This window comes from Ostrea edulis, chromosome 2, assembly GCF_947568905.1.
Source record: "Ostrea edulis chromosome 2, xbOstEdul1.1, whole genome shotgun sequence".
Classification (NCBI taxonomy): Eukaryota; Metazoa; Mollusca; class Bivalvia; order Ostreida; family Ostreidae; genus Ostrea; species Ostrea edulis.
The window spans coordinates 66,659,409-66,682,052 of record NC_079165.1 but is presented as its reverse complement, the minus strand read 5'-3'; the positions used below and the strand labels follow the sequence as shown (position 1 = coordinate 66,682,052).

The following is a 22,644-nucleotide window of genomic DNA, read 5'->3' as shown; positions in this document are numbered from 1 at the left end:
CCTGTGATGTCATCAGATTTTGCAAAATCAATGATTTATTTAGATTATGTATGATATGAACATAAATTTTGTTGGAGTCTTTTCCTATAGTTATTGTAAAAAGTCTTGTTAAAAATAAAATATTTCAAAAGTCTAAGTTATAGATGAATAATCAATGATATGTTTCAAAATATTGAATCCAAGGGCAATAACTCAGTTTCTATTGATTTCTTTATCAAGTCTATTATGCGATGATTTCCTGTATTTTTTACAGACATTTTGTATATTTTTGTGAAGATACAGTTTCATGAAATTGTTATGAATGCTATTATATCGTCATAACCACTTTGTATGGAATTTTAATAACACTAGTTAAGGAAAATTGCAATTTTCTGACGGTGATATAGGATTCTGTTTATGTACGTCTCACATCTTAAAAAGTGTGATGACCTATGTATTTTGTTTGATAATTTGTTAGTTTTAACTCTAATGAGTGGAAATAAATACACATTTTAAACTTGTATCAGATAAAACTGCGAGTATGGAGTTACCTTAATTATAAATAATAGAATATTGTATTTCCTAACTTTAAATTGAATTATAAAATTATTTCTCATTGAACTCGTAACATTTTTGAGTGAGTCAATACAACGCTGTGCTCCTACTTCCTAACAACGTGCAGGTCATAATTAAAAAATCATAAGATTGCTAATTAGAATAAAATATTAAAATAAGATATTGTGATTTCCACTTTAAATTTGATTATTTTTATTGATTTGCCTGTGTGTGTGTTTTTTTTTTTTTTGCTTTCTGAAATGCACCCGTGACAGTAGCTAGGCCTAGTTGTCAACAATGTAACTTTTCATAATTTGTCTAATCCAAAAATAAATAATAATTGCACTGTTTATTTTAGAAAAACAGCGCCAATTACAGATGTATAAAGGAACAACATTACCAAATAGTGTGTAGACAGTGACCCATATAAACATTATTTACTTGCGATATCGCCGATTTCACACTCGCTTTCCTCGCTATATTTTGGTTATTTACATCAATATTTGTATGCGCTGGTGGCGAAAACATAAAACTCGGGGAAATTTGTCAACATCGGTTTAAATGTTGTCCATGGTGAATAAATTGGGCTGAGTTTTTAATGATATCACATTACTTTCACAATCAGTTGATCGAAGAAGGGTGCATGTGACGTCACTGTATAACATGACTACCTAATTAACTAGACTTTTTGAAATCGGGGCTTAGATTTTTAAGTCTGTATTGTGGTTAATTATCGCAATATTTCGGTGAACAGACTATTAGAATTAATTTTTACAAGCATAAGGAAGACATGCATGTAATTTTGTATACTTTGAAAACATGAGATGTGTGCTTTATCTGCCCCAAACTTCTGTGTTTTGCTTCGTTTAACATACACATCTAATAAATGTATAACATTGAGTATAAAACAAAATACCCCATAAAGTTGAGGATAAGATTGATTTCACCCCTCGAAAACCATTGAAAATTTATTTGAATTATCTGCAGAAAAAGTTGTTACAATTTTGTTATTGTTTTAAGGTAATTCCCCATACCACATCTTGATATTGAAAAACCTACAAATTCCTATCAAAATTTGCATGTATTTTGTTGAGGATGTATATTGACCAAATTCCCCAAGAAAAATATGTTTAGCAGCCTTTCCCAGAGTACAGCTGTTTCTAAAAATAGAACTGTTTTTACACATCACTTTAAAACAAGCAATGTTTATACAAAGATTTTAAGGCACTGTCTTTATCTAAACGATAGAAATATGTTTCTTTCATATAAATTGTAGAAAATGTATTGTAGCTGACAGTTTTCAATAATTTTTCTTCTACTGAACCATGCTCTTGGTTTCAAAGTGATGAAAATGCGGTATAGTAGTCAAATTTTGACTAATATACAGCAGACCTGATTTTCTTCCGCTTTTTAGCAAATCTGATTAAAACCAGATCCGGAGATCCGCTCACTTAGATCGCTACACTAGGATCTGACGTAACCCCATATAGGGTCACGTCCGCATGACCTTTCGTTAAGCCAATCAAATTGACCCTGTCGATTTATACCAACGATAATTTTTCTCCCATGAACCTTTGCATCATTATTTACATTAGAGATGCACTAAAAATGGCTGCGCGTTTGACAGATGACTTCACACAAAACATGCGATTGAAACGTCTGTATTCTCTGCGGGTTTTCTTTCATTCAAACGCTAAAAAATCCCGATGGAGTTCACAATTCAAGGAAAATGGCTGCAATTGTTTGGTTTGAAAGAAAACATGTATATCGCAGCTAGATGCGACGTCACAATGCACCGTTAACGTCGACTGGCATTATATTCCTCACGTTATTTAAGTAAACCATCTTGAAAACTATTCAAATCGTACCCATCCCTATTCATACTGTACATAAATCGGAATTCACAATTAATATAATTTGGGTATATTTCATATCGTACGTTTTGTTGTTTGTATGAACGGAATAAATTAGGCATTATTGCGAAAGTTTAAAATTCGTTATGCGAGAATATACAATTTTACAGTGTTGAATAAACTTCCTGGGAGAGAGATTATAGCAATTTGCTTACGAATTGCCAGGAACCGCATAAATAGTCATCATTGTCTGTATGGCGCAATCTGACTGGCTAATAATTCTCATGAATATTCCAAACCAAAATTCATGTGGACATGATCCCCTATGGGGTTGTGTCAGATCCTATTGTAGCGATTGTGAGCGTATTCTAGGATCTGATTTTAATCAGATTGCTTTTTAGCGAAATTTCGCTCTTTAAATTTGTGCAATCCGCTTATAAATTTGTATTAAGCTTTTTTAAAATAGACATACTTGACCGTTTTTGTCCTGTGAATCTATTTTAGATCCTTTTATACTATCTTTCATCATTGGACGTAACACTCAATTTCATTGGTTCTTGGAAGCTAGTAATTGTATGTTTAACCAATCGTTGGTAGTTTAACTTGAGAATGTTGGTCGCGGTAAAAATCCGTAATGGATGCCAAAATTCTACGACCTGGGTTGGAGAATAAAAGTGTTCAAGAAGTCGATAAAAGTATCAAAACCCCATGGAGTTGGGAGTGGTTGGAGAAAAGGTGAACGAAAATTAATGTTAGCGGGAAGGGCTTTTGCCAATTTTGCCATGAAGAAATTAATTACTCGTCACGTAGATGGTTGGCACTGGAACAGATATCAACAAGAAAATTGCATGAAATCTAGTAGAACCAATCAAAGCTTTTTCTGGTAAATACAAAATAATAATATGTCTTGCGGCGTGACCGTGTTTGAGGGCGAAGCAAAAAATATTGGCATTAATATATAGATCCATAACAGGACAAAAAATATCCCGAAATATTAGCACCTAACGTGTGAGGACAGAGTATTCTAACTTTAGACATTTTTGATCCGCCTATTCATTGAACGCGGGAAACGTTATGCAACTGATGTAAACAGTGCATTGTGACGTCATATTCAGCGTCGGCGTTTAGCAAATACACAAACATATGAAACGTTGTAACGTCAGTTCAAGCAAAACATCATTGAAGATCATGTCCGGCAAGAAAAGTGTTTTAGATAAAAGAAAATTACATGTAACACCCATGATCCATACTGTACACATGTACAAAAACACAAACGTAGGACACCTAGAAATAAATATGTGACAAATCTGACAGTCCTGAAATCATTAGACACAACAGGAATATGCACATACATGTACATATGCACATTTATTATGGATTCCGGAGGCTTTGAAAGCGATTTTTGTCATATAGATAAATTCAAAAAATTTGTAATGGGGGTTACAATGTCATATAGCTTTAGATTATGTATATATTTTATTTAGGTCATGACAACATCGTATTCTTTCATGTTTAAATAAATTATAAGGAAAACATAACAAAAATATGTGACTGTCAGTACATGTAGCACTTAAAAATTTGCATTTTGTAGGAGATTCGATATTTCTACCCGTCATTAATGATCTAAAATCACACAAAAGAAATGGTCTACATTAGATACATTGAAGGTTGGCAACATGATTTAACATCATAATCTGTAATATTTGCAGAAATCTCAGACATGGGAATTACTAAACAACTGTGTGTCATAACGCAATGTGTATGGAGAGTTTATGATTTCGTGATGCATATAACTATAAGCATTTTCTCTCCCGAGTGTTCTTTTTTATAGAACCGGCTTGTTTGTAGTAATGCGATTCGTAAGTTGTTTTTTAAGGTAGTACTCTACATCGTCATAATGGCTGACTTCCTTTAAAAACATGGATGAAAAAATCGATATCAGCAATATTTGATTTTTCCTTTTCCATTTGAATATATAGCCGAGTAGCTCAGTAGGTTAGAATATCGACTGCTGAACTGTAGGTCGCAGGTTCGAGTCCAGCAAGGGTTTTAAATTTTTTTCAGATTACCTTCTACAAAAACTATTTTTTAACAAAATTAAGTAAATTTGAAAATTTTCAACTTCAAAATATTGTTGTACATATCCTCCACTTTTCATCTACATCAAATTTCTCTGGTGTAGCATACATCCTTAATTCTAAATTTTTGTTGTTTGCTTTCAAACAATCAGTCCTAATATGGTCTACAAAATTCACCAAAATGCCATCGGTTTCATTGAATATATGATAACTTTCGTGACTCGTGAATAACATTTCTAACGTTATTTGATGTGGTATGGGGAATTACCTTAAATAATGAATATGGTACAAGTCAATAAATGTCCGATAGTTTTATATTACTTCTAGATTCTTCAGGATAATAAAACATATGTTCTCAAGGGTGATAACTCTCCTAAGACAGGATAATTTGTGATGTCTCCCTGCTAAACAGTCCATAATAACTTATGTGTGATGCACTAGAAGAGCTGTTTTATATGTTTGTTCCTTTATTTTGTACAGACCAAGGCCATGGAGTATAACTATGATGACCAAGACCAGATCATAAGATATGTGGAGGAATACAGCAAGGTATACTGGCTCCTCATCTATCAGTAGATTTATATTTACATTTCCAACTGTTTTCCCTTAATTCCCTGTGATTACCCTTTGAAGCCCCAATGTGTCCATCATCGGTTCCTTCTCCCCGTGTGGAGAATTTGGGCTGTGGATAATTCCTCTCCATTCTGATCTGTCTTTGGCTTTCCTGGTGGCTTCATCCCAGAACCTAAATCCCAGTTGTTTCCTTTCTCGTTCCACAGTTCTTATCCATGTTTCCTTTCTCGTACCACAGTTCTTCTCCATGTTTCCTTCGATCTTCCTTGCTTTGGACACCCGAACCCTTAACCCTTTGGGTGTTCAGTCTGGGGCTGTTCTGGCTTGGCTATTACTTCTCATTCTTATTACATGCCCTATCCATTTTCATCTCATTTTTTATGATACTAGTGATGTTTTCCATGTTGGCTAATTCTCTCACTTTTTCATTTGTAGTTTTTATAGGTCAGAATATTCTCAATATCTTTTTAATACACTTAAGGAGGAAGGTGTCAAGTAGTTTTTCATCTCCTTTGGTCAACTTTCAGGTCTCTTTACCGTACACCATAAACAGACTAACATCTTCAATTTTGTACTTCTTAGATGATGACTATTGGACTATTCTTGGATAGTCTGTTAAAGGCTACTCTAGCATCAAGTGGCTTGACCCAATCTTCTGTGAATCTCCTTTTTGTTGTCCCTCTTCTTTGCTCTCAGTTGCACCTGTCAGCTTCCTCAATCACTCCTTCATTGATTTTCTATGTCCTGGTTGTTGCCTGTTGCCTTTGTTTTTGCTGAGTTGATATTTAATCCTGTTGATTTAGATATGCATGTGGTTTTTAGCTCACCTGAGCTGAAAGCGCAAGTGAGCTTTTCTGATCACCCGTTATCTGTCGTCCGTCTGTAAGCTTTCACTTTGATATACTTTGTTTACCCCTGGCTTTGATGGGATCTACCACTATGACTACACCGTCTCAACACTAACAAATGCATTGCATTATGTAATCAATCAATAACTAAATCCTTTAAATATTAGGCATGAGTATAGCAACTTGATGGGATTCAGAGCTTGTTTGGTTTGGTTGAAAGTATGTATTAGTTATCAAATTTAAGATCTATTTTATCATTGAAATATAAGAATATGGTAAAAGTACAAATTTGCTCTATAATGACTAAAACAAAGTTTGGCTTACATGTTTTGAAAATTTAGCTTGTATTCTAGAAAAGTTGCAGGAATTTACCATTTTTGTTACATAAGTCATTATAGAAACAATTGAAGACGGCCAATATATTCGATATTTACTTATTTTTAATTGCCAACAATTTGATTTAAATTGTTACTTTGAAGTTAATTGGACATTTGAATAAGTTCTAATTTTTTTGATAATATTTTAGTTGTAAAGTTTGGAATGTAAGTCTCTTTAGTGATGTGAAATTGGAGATTTTTATAATGAATTATCAGAAATTGAAAGTCCACAATTGATGTAAATGCATAAGTAATCGATTGAATTAATAATGAATATTCATTATAAAAAAAAGAAAGTTAAACATTCTTTATGAAATACAGTTACAGTAATTGTATGTTTTTCAGCTTGCTTTAATTAATATTGTTATGTGTTTATCACCATACTGCACTTTATCCAAAACAAGATTTTTAAAATAAATGATTGAAATTGATTTTGTTGAGTTCCATGTAATGAATTTTTAAATTGCATATTGTAATGCTACACATAATGATGTTAAGGGGAAAACAGTGAATGTAAATTGTAACATGTACAATATGTGATGTAGATAATCCATTTTGTTCTTTTGTTATGTAGAGTGTTTTGTTTTTAGCTCACCTGAGCTGAAAGCTGAAGTGAGCTTTTCTGATCGCCTGTTGTCCATTGTCTGTCTTTAAACTTTTTACATTTTCGACTTCTTCTCCAGAACCACTTGGCCAATTTCAACCAAATTTGGCCAAAAACATCCTTGGGTGAAGGGCTTTCAAGTTTGTTCAAAGAACGGCCATGTACCTTTCAAAGGGGAGATAATCACAAAAATGCAAAAATAGGGTGGAGTCATTTAAAAATCTTCCTGTCTAGAACCACTGAGCCAGAAAAGCTGAAATTTACATGAAAGCTTCCTGTTGTAGTGCAGACTTAAGTTTGTTCAAATCATGGCCCCTGGGGGTTGGATGAGACCACAATAAGGGATCAAAGTTTTAGGATAGGATGGGGACACAAGTGTTGATCAAAGATTTGCATACAAATGTATAGGGAAAATCTTTAAAAATATTCATCTCAAAAACTACTGGGCCAGGAATGTGGAAATTTACATGAAAGCTTCCTGGCATAGTGCAGATTCAAGTTTGTAAAAATCATGGCTCCTGGAGGCAGGATGGGGCCACAAGGGGGGGTCAATTTTTACATACAAATATATAGAAAAAAATCATTAAAAATCTTCTGAAAAATCACTGGGGCAGAAAAGTTTACATTCACATGAAAGCTTCCTGACCTAGTCCAGAATCAATTTTGTAAAAAAAATCATGCTTCCGGGAGTAGATTGGGGTCACAATAGGGATCAAAGTTTTACATGCTGATATATAGGAAAAATTATTAAATATGAGCCAAGGTGACTCAGGTGAGCGATGTGGCCAATGGGCCTCTTGTTTATTTTTCAGAATCTCATTGCCGTCATTGATAAGTTTGAACAATTGGATGGCACTATGAGTGCTCATGTTGGTAAGTAAGACTGTATTGAGTAAATTGGAGACAGGTGATGATGAATGCAATATTGATTTATAGAGGATATTGGATGATTAATGCAGACAGTCATTCATGATTCTGTGTATGACCTACAATATTCTGTATGAATGACCAGGTTATTTGCAGTTATGGATAAAGAAACTATTCACCCTACATGATTCCAACTTGCATGGATAGTGCATCAAGGGATAGACAACCTTTCACTTAGATACTGCATCTAACCCCCCACCCCCCCCTTTTTTTTTATATAAGTGACCATGGTCATGTTTTACAATAGAATTTACAACTATGACCAAATTTTCTTTTGCTTTTGACTTTATTCTCTCTAGTGATTAAATTATGATTTTAATGTAAATAAGAAGAATTTTAAAGTCATGTAATTTTATATAAGTATAATCTCACAAAATTAATGAAGTTGATGAGTTTTTAGAATTATGTAACATTTTTAGTCTTAGTCGGAAGTTAGTTTTTAAAACAATCTCTTGGGTTATTTTCATACCTCCCGCAACAAAGGGGGGGGGGGGGGATACTGGAATCAGGTTAACCGTCCATCTGTAGACGCAATGGTTTCTGGGTTCTAAAGCATTATCCTTTCCACCTACAGTCGCCATATCATACATATTGGACTACCCATGGGACGAAGATCATCCCTATCGAATTTGGGGTTCAAAGGTCAAGCGCACTGGACATTGAAGTAGCAATATGGTTTTATCTCTTATTCATTTCTCCCTAGAGAAGAAACTACAAGGTTTTGTCATGTCCTTTCTTTTTTACACTTAGGAAAGGGGTAATCTATACTTTTAACAACACCCTTTGGGAGATTGGGGTAAGTGGGGGGTATTCTTAGTGATCATTGCTCACAGTACCTCTTGTTTGCAATGGGTCCATCCCTCAGATATCAGATATCATCAATGTGATTTAAACTTAGAACTATATGTGGTATATTATACATTTATTGCATGATGTGAGGAAAATGTGAATATCTATTTCCCCCAGAAAAATCATATTTCATGAGGGCAATACCCGAGGAGAATGCAATTTTTTTGGATTATAGGTCTTCATGTCTCCCAAACCTTCATGCAATAAATTGTTTATTATATTGAAACCAAGCAAGAGAAAATGTGATGTTTGTGGAAAATGTAAATTAAGATTTTTCTCTCATGCACACAACTGTCTAGACCCATCAAGTAACACATTGTATAGAATAATTCTATCGAGATGTAATACATGTACATGTATTTTATGGATGCATACAGCCATTCTTCATAATTATATATTATTATAATTTCTGAATGAGTGACCAGCTTAGTTTTTGTAGTCCATTTCTCAGTTACTGTTATTTCTTTCTGTAATTTTAATTTGCATCTATGGATAAACACAACCATTCATCCAGGTGCCGTATCTCACCTATACACGTATTAAACCATTCATTATTCAGGTGCCGTATCTCACTTATACACGTAACCATTCATCATTCAGGTGCTGTATCTGACCTAAACACGTAACCATTCATCGTTCAGGTGCCGTATCACCTATACACGCAACCATTCATTCCGGTGCCGTATCTAACCTATACATATAACCATTCATCATTCAGGTGCCGTATCTCACCTATACACGCACCCATTCATCATTCAGGTGCTGTATCTTACCTATACATGTAACCATTCATCATTCAGGTGCCGTATCTCACCTATACACGTAACCATTCATCATTCAGGTGCCGTATCTCACCTATACATGGAACCATTCATCATTCAGGTGCTGTATCTCACCTATACATGTATTTGCTGGTTGAGTGACCAGGTTCTAACTTTTACAGCAGGTCATTACTCAGATAGTGTAAGTCCTGTGTAGTTTGAAATTGCATATGTGATGCATCTAGCAATGGAGGCACATGATCATGGTTTTGATGTCACATCTGACCTTAAGTTTTTAATTTGACATTAATTTTTTCACTGCAGCAAACAAAAAGTCATTGAATAAACTTGTCAAATAAAAATATTTAGAAATTTTACCACTTGATATATTTGGTTAGTGTAAAAGTTAAAATTGGTCAATCGAAGTGCTGATTTCCGGACTCTTAAACTTGAACTCTCAATCTCTCACTAAAGTTTATTGTGATCCCATGGACTGAGTTTTCCAGAGTTGCATGTAGTGTGTAGTAAATTAAAGATCTATAAGCCAAATTGTATTTTCGGCAATCAAGACTTCCATCAATCTCAAATTGTCCATAGGTGAAGGTCAGAGTGGACAGAGTATACTGTAGTATATAAATACATGCATGAGATGACAAGTGCAAGTGTTGCACTCAATTAATGAACGGAATCATGTGTTAATTTTAACAAGGTGATTAACAGTTCATTTCTCCTATAAATTCTGTAGGTTTTGATCTATTGAATGGAGGATATAGTGGAATGCAACAAAGACAGCAAATGGAGTCACACCAACACCAGAAAAAGCTTCAATTACTTTCAGTAAGTGCTCTATCATGTGATGTCCACTGATAAGTGTCAAGATTTCTGGGTAAGTTAATTGAAATGGAACAATCTTCAATCTGTGAAGTGCTGATAACAAACATTTCCTGTTTGATATACAGCTATGTTAAGTCTCAACACTTGTTGTCAAGAGATGTGTTGTTTTTAATATACTGAATTTCCCATCAATGATCAATCCTAATGATAATATAGTACATGTATATCCTGTTAACATAAATACATGGTCATCAAGAACATATCTCTTTACTCCAAAGCTACAAGAATACAACTTTCCAATCTGTGCAAACATAGTACATTTAGTCCTACATGCATCTTTGAGGTGCAAGCTGGATGGAATCAAATTCTTTTAAACTAGAAATATACAGTACAATTTAGATAACTTCAGATAATGATTTGGGCCAATTGTCCATTGCCTCAACCATCTATGGAATGAAATCTTTAAAAAAAAACATTTGTTACTGGTTTGGTGGGTCTGTATCTTTTGTGAACATTTGTTACTGGTTTAATGGACCTGTATCTTTTGTGAACATTTGTTACTGGTTTGATGGACCTGTATCTTTTGTGAACGTTTGTTACTGGTTTAATGGACCTGTATCTTTTGTGAACATTTGTTACTGGTTTGATGGACCTGTATCTTTTGTGAACATTTGTTACTGGTTTGATGGGCCTGTATCTTTTATGAACATTTGTTACTGGTTTGATGGGCCTGTATCTTTTGTGAAGACAGCAGGTCTTCCAATATACAGTGTACATTTTATTAGAATTTCCTGCTATTATGTCACCTGAGCCAAAAGATTGTATTCACATGCTTCGTGAAATTCGGTGATCTTTAGTTTTGTTGATCTGTGTCAAAAAATGGCTGCTGAGTGATATGATCAATGATTTTGGGATTTTAGTAGATCCAGAAAATTCCATAAAATTTATCTGCAGCATAATGAATCCGAGTTAAAGTTTTGTAATAAAAGAATATTTGTTTAATATCAAATTTAGATGCTTACAATGCATAATACTTGTATTAATAAGAATTATATTTGCTTAGAATCTAATTTGTAACAAGAATTATAATTGGTGGTTCTTGTAAAATTACAGGAACTTAGGCAGGAGATCCTTAGTAACCTGCAAGAAGTACAGACAAAGGCTGTGGAAGCTGAGGGAATTCTCAGAAGGAAGATGGCAGCTTTTAAGAAGCAGCTTCAATTGTTTTATGTTGACTTAGTGGACCATAGACCACCAATCCCCACTGAAGTAGAGAGAGGGTATGTCACTGAATGTTAAGTAGAGAGAGGGTATGTCACTGAATGTTAAGTAGAGAGAGGGTATGTCACTGAATGTTAAGTAGAGAGAGGGTATGTCACTGAATGTTGTAGAGAGAGGGTATGTCACTGAATGTTAAGTAGAGAGAGGGTATGTCACTGAATGTTAAGTAGAGAGAGGGTATGTCACTGAATGTTAAGTAGAGAGAGGGCATGTCACTGAATGTTGTAGAGAGAGGGTATGTCACTGAATGTTAAGTAGAGAGAGAGTATGTCACTGAATGTTAAGTAGAGAGAGGGTATGTCACTGAATGTTAAGTAGAGAGAGGGTAGTCACTGAATGTTAAGTAGAGAGAGGGTATGTCACTGAATGTTAAGTAGAGAGAGGGTATGTCACTGAATGTTGTAGAGAGAGGGTATGTCACTGAATGTTAAGTAGAGAGAGGGTAGTCACTGAATGTTAAGTAGAGAGAGGGTATGTCACTGAATGTTAAGTAGAGAGAGGGTATGTCACTGAATGTTAAGTAGAGAGAGGGTATGTCACTGAATGTTGTAGAGAGAGGGTATGTCACTGAATGTTAAGTAGAGAGAGGGTAGTCACTGAATGTTAAGTAGAGAGAGGGTATGTCACTGAATGTTAAGTAGAGAGAGGGCATGTCACTGAATGTTGTAGAGAGAGGGTATGTCACTGAATGTTAAGTAGAGAGAGGGTATGTCACTGAATGTTAAGTAGAGAGAGGGTATGTCACTGAATGTTGAGTAGAGAGAGGGTATGTCACTGAATGTTGAGTAGAGAGAGGGTATGTCACTGAATGTTGCAGAGAGAGGGTATGTCACTGAATGTTGTAGAGAGAGGGTATGTCACTGAATGTTGAGTAGAGAGAGGGCATATCACTGAATGTTGCAGAGAGAGGGTATGTCACTGAATGTTGAGTAGAGAGGGGGCATGTCACTGAATGTTGAGTAGAGAGACAGAGGGTATGTCACTGAATGTTGTAGAGAGAGGGCATGTCACTGAATGTTGTAGAGAGAGGGTATGTCACTGAATGTTGAGTAGAGATAGGGTATGTCACTGAATGTTGAGTAGAGAGAGGGCATGTCACTGAATGTTGAGTAGAGAGAGGGTAGTCTCTGAATGTTGGGTAGAGAGAGGGCATGTCACTGAATGTTGAGTAGAGAGAGAGGGTAGTCACTGAATGTTGAGTAGAGTGAGGGTATGTCACTGAATGTTGAGTAGAGAGAGAGGGTAGTCACTGAATGTTGAGTAGAGAGAGAGGGTAGTCACTGAATGTTGAGTAGAGTGAGGGTATGTCACTGAATGTTGAGTACAGAGAGGGATGTCACTGAATGTTGAGTACAGAGAGGGCATGTCACTGAATGTTGAGTAGAGAGGGGGCATGTCACTGAATGTTGTAAAGAGAGGGCATGTCACTGAATGTTGAGTAGAGTGAGGGTATGTCACTGAGGCCACTGATAAAATATGTTGTGTTTCCGCTAACCCGACCGACCCTAAATTATAGCCCCGACCCTAGAAATTTTTTCCGCTAATTTGAAAAAAAAATATCGTCATTTTTCCGGAAAAAATATGTTCTCGGTTCTTGGTTTTCTTTTTAGTTAGACATTGAGATGAAGTCATTCAAACGCTTTAACGATGTACAAAAGTGCATGGTATTGTGTCAAGCGTTTAAACAACATTGATAATGTTTGTAACTAACAGCAGGCATGGCATGATGGTTGACCTAGTACTGTACCTTCATGCTTGCCTCACGCAACGGTGCTTTGACAATTGAAGTTAACAGACGGCCGAAAGACTTTGCCAAGTGTCATGTTTCCATAGAAGACTTTCTTTTGTTAAAATTGCCAACTCCTATAGTGTTTTTATGGAGGTCATAATGCAGAGTGACAGACATTATATAGTGCACTTGAATGTCCAGTCTATCAAATTTGTATGCACATCCATGGTTTCTGCTGCAGTTCTAACTGAATACACTATGAAAAAGGCCACAAATAAAGCAGTGAACGCATCCGAGTTATTGATGGCTGTTGAGAGCTGAGGGGGAAAAAGATGTGCAGACTTTTTTTTTTAAATAAAAATTTATGTCCGGTAAAAAGTTTTAGCTGGAAGAGAGTTGGATCCCATTAGGATAAGTGGGATCTGCCCAGACTGTCTTCCTACCCTTGTTCCATTTAGATTGTGAAAGTACATTCAGAAATGAATTAATAAACTTAAAATATGTTAATGATGTTGATATTTTGGTGATTTTTTAATATTTTTTTTTCAAAATCATCATATTATTTTCCTGTCAAACATATCCAATAGTAGTATTCCCATGACAACCAATCTAAATGTAGAAACAATATAGCTGATACTTGTATAGCATAGGGGCATAAAGGAGTTAACTTTAATTTGTGTTTTATGCTATATGTTTCATTGAAAAATATTGTTTCTTCTAAAACATCTGGAAATAACCCTCAGCCAATAACAGGTGAAATGCTAAGATTGAAAGTTTACTTGCAATGCAATTTAAGCAAAATTTTATATTGAAAGTATAACATTCAATAGATCATTGAACTTGTTAGAGTTTACAATGTTTTCGCATACTTTGAAAAAATAAAATATAAAAAAAAAAAAAAAATTTATTTCCTACCTACCTACCCTATTTTTTTCTGGAACGTTAGCGGAAACTCAACAATTTTTGTCGTTGGCCTGAATGTTGAGTAGAGTGAGGGTATGTCACTGAATGTTGAGTAGAGAGAGAGGGTAGTCACTGAATGTTGAGTAGAGAGAGAGGGTAGTCACTGAATGTTGAGTAGAGTGAGGGTATGTCACTGAATGTTGAGTAGAGAGAGGGATGTCACTGAATGTTGAGTACAGAGAGGGCATGTCACTGAATGTTGAGTAGAGAGAGGGCATGTCACTGAATGTTGAGTAGAGAGAGAGGGTAGTCACTGAATGTTGAGTAGAGTGAGGGTATGTCACTGAATGTTGAGTAGAGAGAGAGGGTATGTCACTGAATGTTGAGTAGAGAGAGAGAGGGGGCATGTCACTGAATGTTGATTAGAGAGAGGGTATGTCACTGAATGTTAAGTAGAGAGAGGGTATGTCATTGAATGTTGTAGAGAGATGGTATGTCACTGAATATTGGAGAGAGAGGGTATGTCACTGAATGTTGAGTAGAGAGAGGGCATGTCACTGAATGTTGAGTAGAGAGAGGGCATGTCACTGAATGTTGGGTAGATAGAGGGCATGTCACTGAATGTTGAGTTGAGAGAGGGAATGTCACTGAATGTTGAGTAGAGAGAGGGATGTCATTGAATGTTGAGTAGAGAGAGGGCATGTCACTGAATGTTGAGTTGAGAGAGGGCATGTCACTGAATGTTGAGTAGAGAGAGGGCATGTCACTGAATGTTGAGTAGAGAGAGGGCATGTCACTGAATGTTGAGTTGAGAGAGGGCATGTCACTGAATGTTGAGTAGAGAGAGGGCATGTCACTGAATGTTGAGTAGAGAGAGGGCATGCCTCTGAATGTTGAGTAGAGAGAGGGATGTCACTGAATGTTGAGTTGAGAGAGGGCATGTCACTGAATGTTGCAGAGAGAGGGCATGTCACTGAATGTTGAGTAGAGAGAGGGCATGCCTCTGAATGTTGAGTAGAGAGAGGGTATGTTACTGAATATTGGAGAGAGAGGGCATGCCTCTGAATGTTGAGTAGAGAGAGGGCATGTCACTGAATGTTGAGTAGAGAGAGGGCATGTCACTGAATGTTGAGTAGAGAGAGGACATGCCTCTGAATGTTGAGTAGAGATGTCACTGAATGTGAAACAATCATAGTTATTTGTATCATTTCAGATTTATAATGATATGTATATTGAAATCACATGATACTGTAAATCAATTAATACATCATTTATGGAACTAAAGATTAGCTTCATCAACTCAAAATTAATATACAAATTTAGGAGTTCAAATTATGATTTGAATTGATATTTACCACTTTAGTTTATCTAAAATGTCTTCTTTCCAGGTTTTCCTGGCTGGGTCAGAAATTGTATGATATTCTGCAATATGCTCTGCCTAAACTTGAATTGTTAATGGAACCAGAAATCATACATAACATCAGCTGTCATCTCAAAAGTTGCTTTGAAAGGCTTCTGCTGAGGTGAGATCAATGTGTGCACGAAATCGACTTTTATTCGAGCTTAGAGCCAAGTGAACTTTTTGGATTGATTGATTCTAAGTTTATTAGTCAGATAACTCTCTTTAAACTTTTTAGCATTTGAATTTTTAGCTCACCTGAGCTGAAAGCTCAAGTGAGCTATTCCAATCACTGATTGTCTATCATCTGTCTGTCTGTGAACTTTACACATTTTCATCTCCTGCAGAACTACTGATCCAATTTTAATCAAACTTGGTACACATCAGCCATGGGTAAAGGGGATTCAAGTTTGTTCAAATGCATGACCATACCCCCTTCAAAGGGGGAGGTAATCACAAAAATGCAAAAATAGGGTGGGGTCATTTAAAAATCCTCTTCTCAATTGAGAACCACTGAGCCAGAAAAGTTCAAATTTACTTGAAAGCTTCCTGACATAGCGTAGATCCAAGTTTTTGCAATTCATGGTCCACGGTGGTAGGGTGTGGCCACAAACTTATATGAAAGCTTTCTGACATAGTACAGATTCAAGTTTGTTCAAATCGTGGCCCCCAGGGGTAAGGTGGGGTCACAATAGGGGATCAAAGTTCTAAATGTAATTATATAGGGAAAATCTTTGAAAATCAAAATCTTCTTTTCAAGAACCACTGGACCAGAAAAGTTGAAACTTACATGAAAGCTTCCTGATATAGAGCAAAATTAAATTTGTTCAAATCATGGTCCCTGGTAGTAGGTTGGGGCCACGGTAGGGGATCAAAGTGTTATATGCTGAATTATGGGATAAATCTTTTAAAAAGTCTCTTGCACTATTTAAGCAAGGGCTTTCATATTTTGTATATACATTTTTATGCCCCCTTCAGAGAAGAGGGGCATATTGCTTTGCACCTGTTGGTCGTTAGACCACATGTTGTCCGCTCAATATCTTGAGAACCGTTCACTTGAAAGTATGATATTTCATATGTCTTTTACACAATGGTGTTGGATCTTTTTACCTTTAAGTTTGGATTACTTTAAAAAAAAAATCCCTGACTTATTCAATATCTCCTGAACTAGGGCTTTCATATTTTGTATATTGGTTCTTTACGGCAAGACCTTATTTCTTTGTAAAGCTTGACCTTGTGACCTTGACCTGGAAGTTTGACTTGCTTTTAAAAAAACTTACCTTTTTAGCTCACCTGAGCTAAAACCTCAAGTGAGCTTTTCTGATCACCCGTATTCCGGCGTCCGTCTGTCTGTCCATCTGTAAACTTTTAACATTTTAGACTTCTTCTCAAAAACCACTGGGCCAATTTCAACCAAAGTTGGCACAAAGCATCCTTAGGTAAAGGGAATTCTAAATTGTTAAAATAAAGGGCCATGCCACCTTCCAAGGGGAGATAATCAAGAAAAGGTAAAAATAGAGTAGGGTCATTAAAAAATCTTCTTCTCAAGAACCACTGGGCCAGAAAAGCTGAGATTTATATGAAAGCTTCCTGATATAGTGCAGATTCTAAATTGTTAAAATCATGGCCCCCGGGGGTTGGATGGGGCCACAATAGGGGATCAAAGTTTTACATACAAATATATAGGAAAAATCTTCTCAAGAACCACTGAGCCAGAAAAGCTGATATTTACATGAAAGCTTTCTGACATAGTGCAGATTCAAGTTTGTTAAAATCATGCCCCCCCCCCCCCCCCCCTGTGGTAGGATGGGGCCACAATAGGGGATGAAAGTTTTACATACAAATATATAGGGAAAATCTTTAAAAATCTTTTTCAAGAACCACTGAGCCAGAAAAGCTGATATTTACATGAAAGCTTTCTGACATAGTGCAGATTCAAGTTAGTTCAAATCATGGCCCCTGGGGGTTGGATGGGGCCACAAGGGGGGATCAAAGTTTTACATACAGATATATAGGAAAAATCTTTAAAAATCGTCTTCTCAAGAACCATTGGGCCAAAGAAGTTCACATTTACATGAAAGCTTTCTGACAAAGTGTAAATTCAAGTTTGCAAAAACCATGGCCTCCAGGGGTAGGTTGGGGCTGTTATGAATTAACTTGATAAAGGATAAGTTTTAGAAATTAACAAATCTATTTAATTATTGTTGTTGTAATAAATCAATAGTAACAAATCGTTAGCATCTGTGACTCAGTTACCTCTTGTTTACACCTCGATTTCTATCGACATCAACTGGTCACTTCTCAACTAGCCTCCTGATTTACAACTGCTCAGTTTACAACTGTTTCAAATGCCAACAGGCTTCCGTATTTATATATAACATGTTTTTCCAAGACCCGGATGTAAATAACTAGGTAACTAGGTCACTATTACAATGAGTATTTACATGTTATACAGAGCAATACATATACAAGAAAGTATATCAATAATACAAGATAAACACAGAAACATTGCTTATTATACAAGATGTGCCACATTCTCAATATAAACACGTTTATTTCCAATTATAAATTACAAGATCGGGATCGAGATATGCATGACATCGTCTGACTTCCTGTAATTTGGAGGGAATACACAAAATAGTATTTAATGATTTCCCGATGTATTTCAAGTATAAAAGATGAAACAGGTATTTACTAATAATGAACTGACAATATTATTAAACGTAGTAAATGATAATAATACTGTAGGAATCTGTAAAGAGACAACATGCACAAAACACAAGAATCGAGCTAATCCGCATTTTCTTTATAAGTGAACAAACATTAACATTTATAACAGGGCCATAATAGGGACTACGGTTTTACATGCAAATATATATGGAAAGTCTTCTGATATGGACCAAGGTGACTCAGGTGAGCGATGTGGCCCATGGGTCTCTTGTTTAATATCTTCTGAACTATTTAAGATAGAGCTCTCATATTTTGTATATAGATTTCTTATGGCAAGGTTTTCATATCAAACCATGATCAATGACCTTGTGACCTTGGTCTTATCCAGAACAGCAAGATCATGTTAGTCATATTGATGTTGAGGATCTCTGTTCCATGTGAGTTCATTTTCAGTTGTGTTGTGATCCTTTGGGATCACAATATGGGGTCAAAATATTTCATGGAAATAAAGATTGATTAAAAAGAAATCTTTTAAACACCACAACACCTGAACAATGGCAGGGCCAAGGTGACTCAGATGAGCGATGTGGCCCATGGGCCTCTTGTTTAAAAACTATGGGGCCACTTTTAATGAAAATTGACTTATTTTAAAAGCATTTTTAAATAGGAGGGAGGGGGTATTCGAATGTGTTAAGATTTTAATAAATTTAGGATTGTTTCAACAGTTCCTTTGTGGTGACAGAGCAGCAGAAACATATTATTAAAGTTGAACTGGGATCCAAGAAGAGAAACAAAGAGACAGATAATACTGGGGAGGAAACAGCTGGTCAGAAATTCCGATGTCCCAAGTTTTTTGCCTCCGTCAGGTAAGCAAGTATTATCATTTTTGTGAAAATCACAGATTGTATGAGATGGGTATATTGGGCCACAGTAGAGTCGAAAGCACGAAAAATTGTGTAGATTTGTAAGCCTCTTGTTCCCTGACAAGAAACCACATAAGAATGTCATATATTGTTGAAGCAATACTTTCAGAATGATTGACACATGTTATCAAAGAGCAATCATTTTTGGTACATGTAATTAACATAAGAGCACTGTTCCATATATTTTAAGTGAAAATGTGTCATTCCAATGAATGATTATGAAATTCTCACAGGTTCCAGTCACTAATGTGTTAACAGACAAACCATTAATCAGAAATTAAGTGATAAAGTTCCACTCTAGCACCAGAGGTCCAAGGGTTAAAGACTCTAGGGCTTGGTCTAAATGTCAATGGGTGTGTTTCTTCATTATCTCTGTGTATTATTATACTCCACGCAACAATTTTTTTTTTTATGTTTTTGATCCGTCAGTCCCATTCTAAGACTTATCAGTGCAAGTACATGTATGTCAGTGCGACCAATTTTCAAAATTTTATTCTCTACAACTGCATATCTGTAAGAAAAATTAAATGCATATGAAATACAGCAGGAAGGCCTGTACCAAATTTGTAAATGTCATGATCCCTGGGTTTGAGTTACTGATTCCAGGGAATGGCCAAACTTGGTATATATAGTGTTTATGTGTAAAAAACATTTTAAAAACCCCATCTTATTTAATGCTGTTGATACTAAATTGAAGCTAATTGGATGTTTAGAATAAGCATGTAGCCCTTTACCAAACATGTATAAATTTCATGATCCAGGGGTAGGGATATTTTGGATTCAGGGTAGGAAGGACTAAAATGGTCAGTGATTAAATGTGTCAACAATTGAATATTTTTAATTTCTTCTTGATAACTACCATTCTAATTCTTTTGCAAATATGGTATGAAGCATCTTTGGGACCACGGAAAGATGAATGGTAAATTTCAGGACTCTTGCACCTCCAGGGTCATAGGGGCAGGGCAAACACTGCCAAAAATTTACCAATTTTCAACAATCTTTTTCTCTACAACCACATATCTTCAAGAAAAACTAAATGCATAGTGAAATAGAGTAGGAAGACCTGTAACCAAAACTTTCATGATCTCCAGGGTAGAAGGTCAGACTCCAGGGTAGAGGGTCAGACTCCAGGGCGGGGCCAAACTTGGTATATACATGTAAATGTATAGTATATATGTGTAAAACATTTAAACAATATCTTCTTAAATTATATTGATGCTAAATTAAAACTAAATAGATATTTAGAGAAAGTAGGCAGTCCTATACCAAAATTATAATTCATGATCCTAGGGGGTAATGGTTTGGGTTACAGGATGGGGCCATTATAATGATTATTGTCTTTATCATTTGAAAGACTTCTTTGAGTTTGCTGATACATTATTAAAAATTGGCTGATACAGTATTAAAAATTGTAAATTTCGTAACCTCAGGGTTTTTACTCTTGGATGGGTTCAAATTAGTCATATCGTGTTAACAGGAAACTTTTTATAGATTTCATAGCCTTTGGGACTAGTGATGCTTTTAACTAATACTTAGGTGACCAAAGAGGCCTATGGGCATCTTGTTAAAATTTTCATATTTTAAAACTAATTTAAAACATCTTGTTTGATCAAGCTGTTTATTAAAGAGTTGCAACATGTTACTCAGGTGACCATGAGGGTCCATAAGCCTCTTGCATTCACGATAATTAGTGTTTTATAATTTGAATATCTCTTTATTTTCAGACTTTTAGCCTGTGATAACATTGACTGTAAAGGGAAAGTTATAGCACAATTTTGTAATGAGTCGGAGGTCAATGAGAAGTTTCATAGCAATAATTGGGACAGCCCATGTGAGATTAAGCTGAAGTCCAAAACTGATGAGTCAACTTTTGAGAAAAAGAAAGCTTTAGCATCCTTCAAAAAGATGGAAATTGAAAAGTTTGAGAGAAAGCCAGACGTACAAGTTTGTGAAGATAAATTTAGGATTGTTTTCACAACAAAGGTTAAGATTGCAGAACAGGAAATATCCATTGCAGTAAGTAAACTTTGAGTGGGAAATAATTTTGATTTCTAATGTCTTTGAAAAATCACTTTTTTGCAAAAAAGTAGAATTTGAACTACAGTGGTTTTATTAATTATTGTGATCAACTTTAGTAGATTTGTCCAAAAATGCATGGGAAAGCTACTTTATCTTCTACCTTAATGGAGTAAAATTGTTTTTTGATTTTGGTCTGATTAATCCATGAAGACAATGAAAATTGGTATTCAACAAAAAATTACAAAAAACGATTTGCGGTCAGAAGTGTCACTTGATGGTTATACTTTGATATTGTTATTTGATATTGTGTTAAATTTTGGATGTGTTGCTCGTATTTAAATCTTTCAATTATAGACTATCTCCCTCCCCATCGTGGTTACAACTGGAGCCAGTCAAAGCTGTAATGTGCACGGTTCATTGCTCTGGCAGTGCTACAGCACTGAGGACGCTGTAAGTAATGGTGACAGTCACAATACTTATATACATCCACATTTATTGCATGTATATTGAATAATTAATTACATTTCTGTATGAAAAAAAACTGTACAGTGACAGGTACATGATTCTTTGATTAACAGTTTCAGTTGCCAATAGAAACGGCACACTCTCTGAAGTGGCATACAGTGTTTGATATGCTCAACAAGAAGATGAAGACTTTGGGAGGAAGAGACCTTTGTAATGATGAGAAGGCTCATTTAGGTAGCAGGCTTATGCTGGGTAAGTGAAAGGCTAGTGATGGAAAGTTTGTAAATTTTCATAATCGATAATCGGAAATTATTGAAAGGTCATAATTGATTAAATAATCTGAAAATTCTAAAACTATTTCTTTTATATCAAACTCTTCATTCTCTATACAAAATCCAATTCAGTTTCAAAAAGATTTATCAATACTTATAGGTTATAGACTTTGTATGGGGAAATATGATGACTGAGTTTTTTGGCGCGTAGACGGACCGAGCTTGCGAGGTCCGTCTGCGACCAAAAAAAAACGAGGTCGTCATATTTTCCCAAACAAAGTCTATAACCTTTTTATTATAATTATACTTTCAATTTCATTTAGAAACTAACTATAATTTTATTTTTAACAATTTCTTTATTGGTTTAACTGAGTAAGAGATGAAAAACACGAAAAATTTGAAATTAACGGCGTAGAAATTTGCTTGTGACGTAATGTTTGGGAACCGGAATGTTTCCGGGCATATATCCTGTGATATATGCCCGCAAACTTTTAAAGCAAAAAGAAGAGATGAAATTGACCCCTTTATTTACCAATTATTTTTATATGGAGGGTACATACATGTAATTTATCCAGCAAACCCCCCCCCCCACAATTTCCAAGTGAGGACCATCTTATTTTACAGAGTGTTTGTATGGGTATTGAAGATGTGCATGTAGCAAGGATTTTGATTTTCTTAAATTTTTGAGAAAATTACAGGTTGTTGAACTTGGTACATTTTGAGGAAATACATATATTACATAGAG

At 35.4% G+C, this 22,644-nt stretch overlaps 1 protein-coding gene across 6 annotated transcripts in view; it reads left to right on the top strand.

The window, feature by feature from the left end:
- LOC125681309 (signal transducer and activator of transcription 1-like) overlaps positions 1–22,644 on the top strand; it is a 39,735-nt gene that overhangs the window by 4,282 nt on the left and 12,809 nt on the right. For all 6 annotated transcript variants that reach the window (XM_048921337.2, XM_048921339.2, XM_056156980.1 and 3 more), the window contains exons 5-13: positions 4,946–5,014; positions 7,680–7,740; positions 10,150–10,241; positions 11,352–11,518; positions 15,540–15,674; positions 18,946–19,086; positions 20,868–21,159; positions 21,517–21,612; positions 21,741–21,879. In XM_048921337.2, coding sequence (XP_048777294.2) covers positions 4,946–5,014; positions 7,680–7,740; positions 10,150–10,241; positions 11,352–11,518; positions 15,540–15,674; positions 18,946–19,086; positions 20,868–21,159; positions 21,517–21,612; positions 21,741–21,879 — 1,192 coding nt within the window. The remainder of the gene's footprint in view (positions 1–4,945; positions 5,015–7,679; positions 7,741–10,149; positions 10,242–11,351; positions 11,519–15,539; positions 15,675–18,945; positions 19,087–20,867; positions 21,160–21,516; positions 21,613–21,740; positions 21,880–22,644) is intronic.